Below are 1,947 nucleotides of genomic sequence, written 5' to 3'. Positions count from 1 at the left end.
CGTCAAAGCCTTCCCGTGGACGAGCGACAGCACAAAGAAACATGACTTTCGCGATGAAGCGCTTGGACTTGGCCACGCGATGCTCGACCTCTTCTCCTTCTACCAGGTAAACCTTGCGGCAGTCCTTGTCGGCGTTAAACCACTTTTCATCGAGGTGTACGACATCCCACATGCCACAAAACTCGATTTCGCGCTGGCTGCGGGCCATGGCGGGAGCATCGCTGGCTTCGCCGGCTGGGCCAATGTCTTCGGCGTGGTGGGCATCAATCGCTTCTTGTGTCAACATGACGTGAGCACCACAGTACTGCAAACGTTCGCGCATGTTCTCTTCCGTCAAGAGAGGCTTGAGCCGTGAGGAGCGGTGCTTGATGATTCCTTTCTTGAGGGCGCGGCTGATGGTGCTGATTGAAATGTCACTCGCTTCGGAGATGTCGCGCATGTTGGAACGTTGAATGCGAGGAATTTCTTGTATTTTTGCAATTACTACTTCTGCTGTGTAGCGTGTTGTCGGCCCCGTGTGGCCGTACTTGCGCGACTTCAGGCAGCCTTGCTGGAAGCGTCGCCACAGCTCGCGTATAGTGCCTCTATCGAGTTCGAATTCGGTTGCCATCGCCTGCATGGTCCCGCGCGGCAGCTTGCCAAGGCACACTCGCTCTTGAAGGGCTTTGATGACTTTGCGCTTCACCTCCTCCGTCAAATCGTTTCTTGTTGCGCGCATGCCGGGATATTCAAATGTGGTCACAGGACCAGGATTTCTTTTAATAAATAAATTATTTATTTGAATTGATCTGGTGGAGCTAGGACGATGTCGATTATGACCACCCATTTCCACTTTTGGTGCTTCGTGGCCAATAGACGATACCTCCAGTTTTTGATTCTCTTTTTGTTGTGATATTGAGTATTAAGTTTGGACGAAAATGAATTTTTGGGGTCGCTGGGACTCCATATGATGGAATTAATATGAAACAGAGGAAGTATACACTAGCCAAATCACATTGAAATGCGAGTTTACTGTTACTTCGAAGAAACAACCAATCACATTGATCGTAGTCACATGTGTCCAGAAATTCTCATAACGCATTGCCTGCCGAAGTGGATCTCGTTGTGTAACATACTCTATATTCAATTCAGCAAATCTCATGTTTCCTTCAGCAAACAGCATGTGCGATTCAGCAATTCTTATGAGGCACTCAGCAATTCCTATGTGGCTCTCAGCAATTCCTATGTGGTCCTCAGCAATTCTTATGTGGCAATATTTTATCCTCTTCCACGCCTTCAACAACTGGGCGAGCTTGGCGGGGTCCGCCTGGCCTTTGAGCACCTTGGCCGAACTGGCGGCAAACCCTGTGACGATGTTGAGTACAAGCTCCCCCACGGACAAGATTTGGTCTTTGATGGCAGTGATGCACCCACGAGGGAGGAGGGCGACCCCAGCACACCGGGCCGAGACCCGTGTGCTTAGGCTTGCACTTGGGGTAGCATAGAACAGAAAACGCGAGACTGCAAATCGGCCAGATTTACAGTTTCGACTGTAAAATGCAGTTTTGACGAATTAGCCAATACTGTTAATAGTGTAGTACTTCGAAGTAGCATGTTATCAATGGATAATTTTATCCAACCATTGGTGTCATGTATACGTGAAGTTGACGGAAAGGCCAACAATGACTTTCCTTTCAGCAAATGGATCCTTCAAACTCGCTCACACTTCACTAAACTCGTCGAGTGCATCGGCAACCCAACTAAAGCACAACCTTCGCTGACTAGTGAGACAAGTTTTCAGGTATAATTGACCGATTTTCCTTCCTTCCATCAATCAACACATTAGAACAGTCATCATCTCAACCGCATCGTCCATGGCGAGTCCATATACCTACCGGTAGAGTATAACGACCTTGTCCAACTAAAGCGCGGTTGAGCTTTGCTCCCCATTCTGGAAATTGAATGTCA

The 1,947-nt window shown here is 48.4% G+C and overlaps 1 protein-coding gene across 1 annotated transcript; it reads right to left on the bottom strand.

The window, feature by feature from the left end:
* Positions 1 to 46: 46 nt before the first annotated feature.
* On the bottom strand, positions 47 to 704 carry H257_19271 (hypothetical protein; the record flags this gene model as incomplete). The annotated part of the gene is made up of 1 exon (XM_009848417.1): positions 47 to 704. A coding segment is annotated over one exon (658 nt), but the record flags the coding sequence as incomplete, so codon positions are not given.
* Positions 705 to 1,947: the final 1,243 nt, after the last annotated feature.

The sequence above is a fragment of the Aphanomyces astaci genome (genome assembly GCF_000520075.1).
Source record: "Aphanomyces astaci strain APO3 unplaced genomic scaffold supercont1.449, whole genome shotgun sequence".
Taxonomy (NCBI): domain Eukaryota; phylum Oomycota; class Saprolegniomycetes; order Saprolegniales; family Verrucalvaceae; genus Aphanomyces; species Aphanomyces astaci.
The sequence above is the reverse complement of the archived record's forward strand: the minus strand, read 5'-3'. Positions and strand labels throughout refer to the sequence as shown.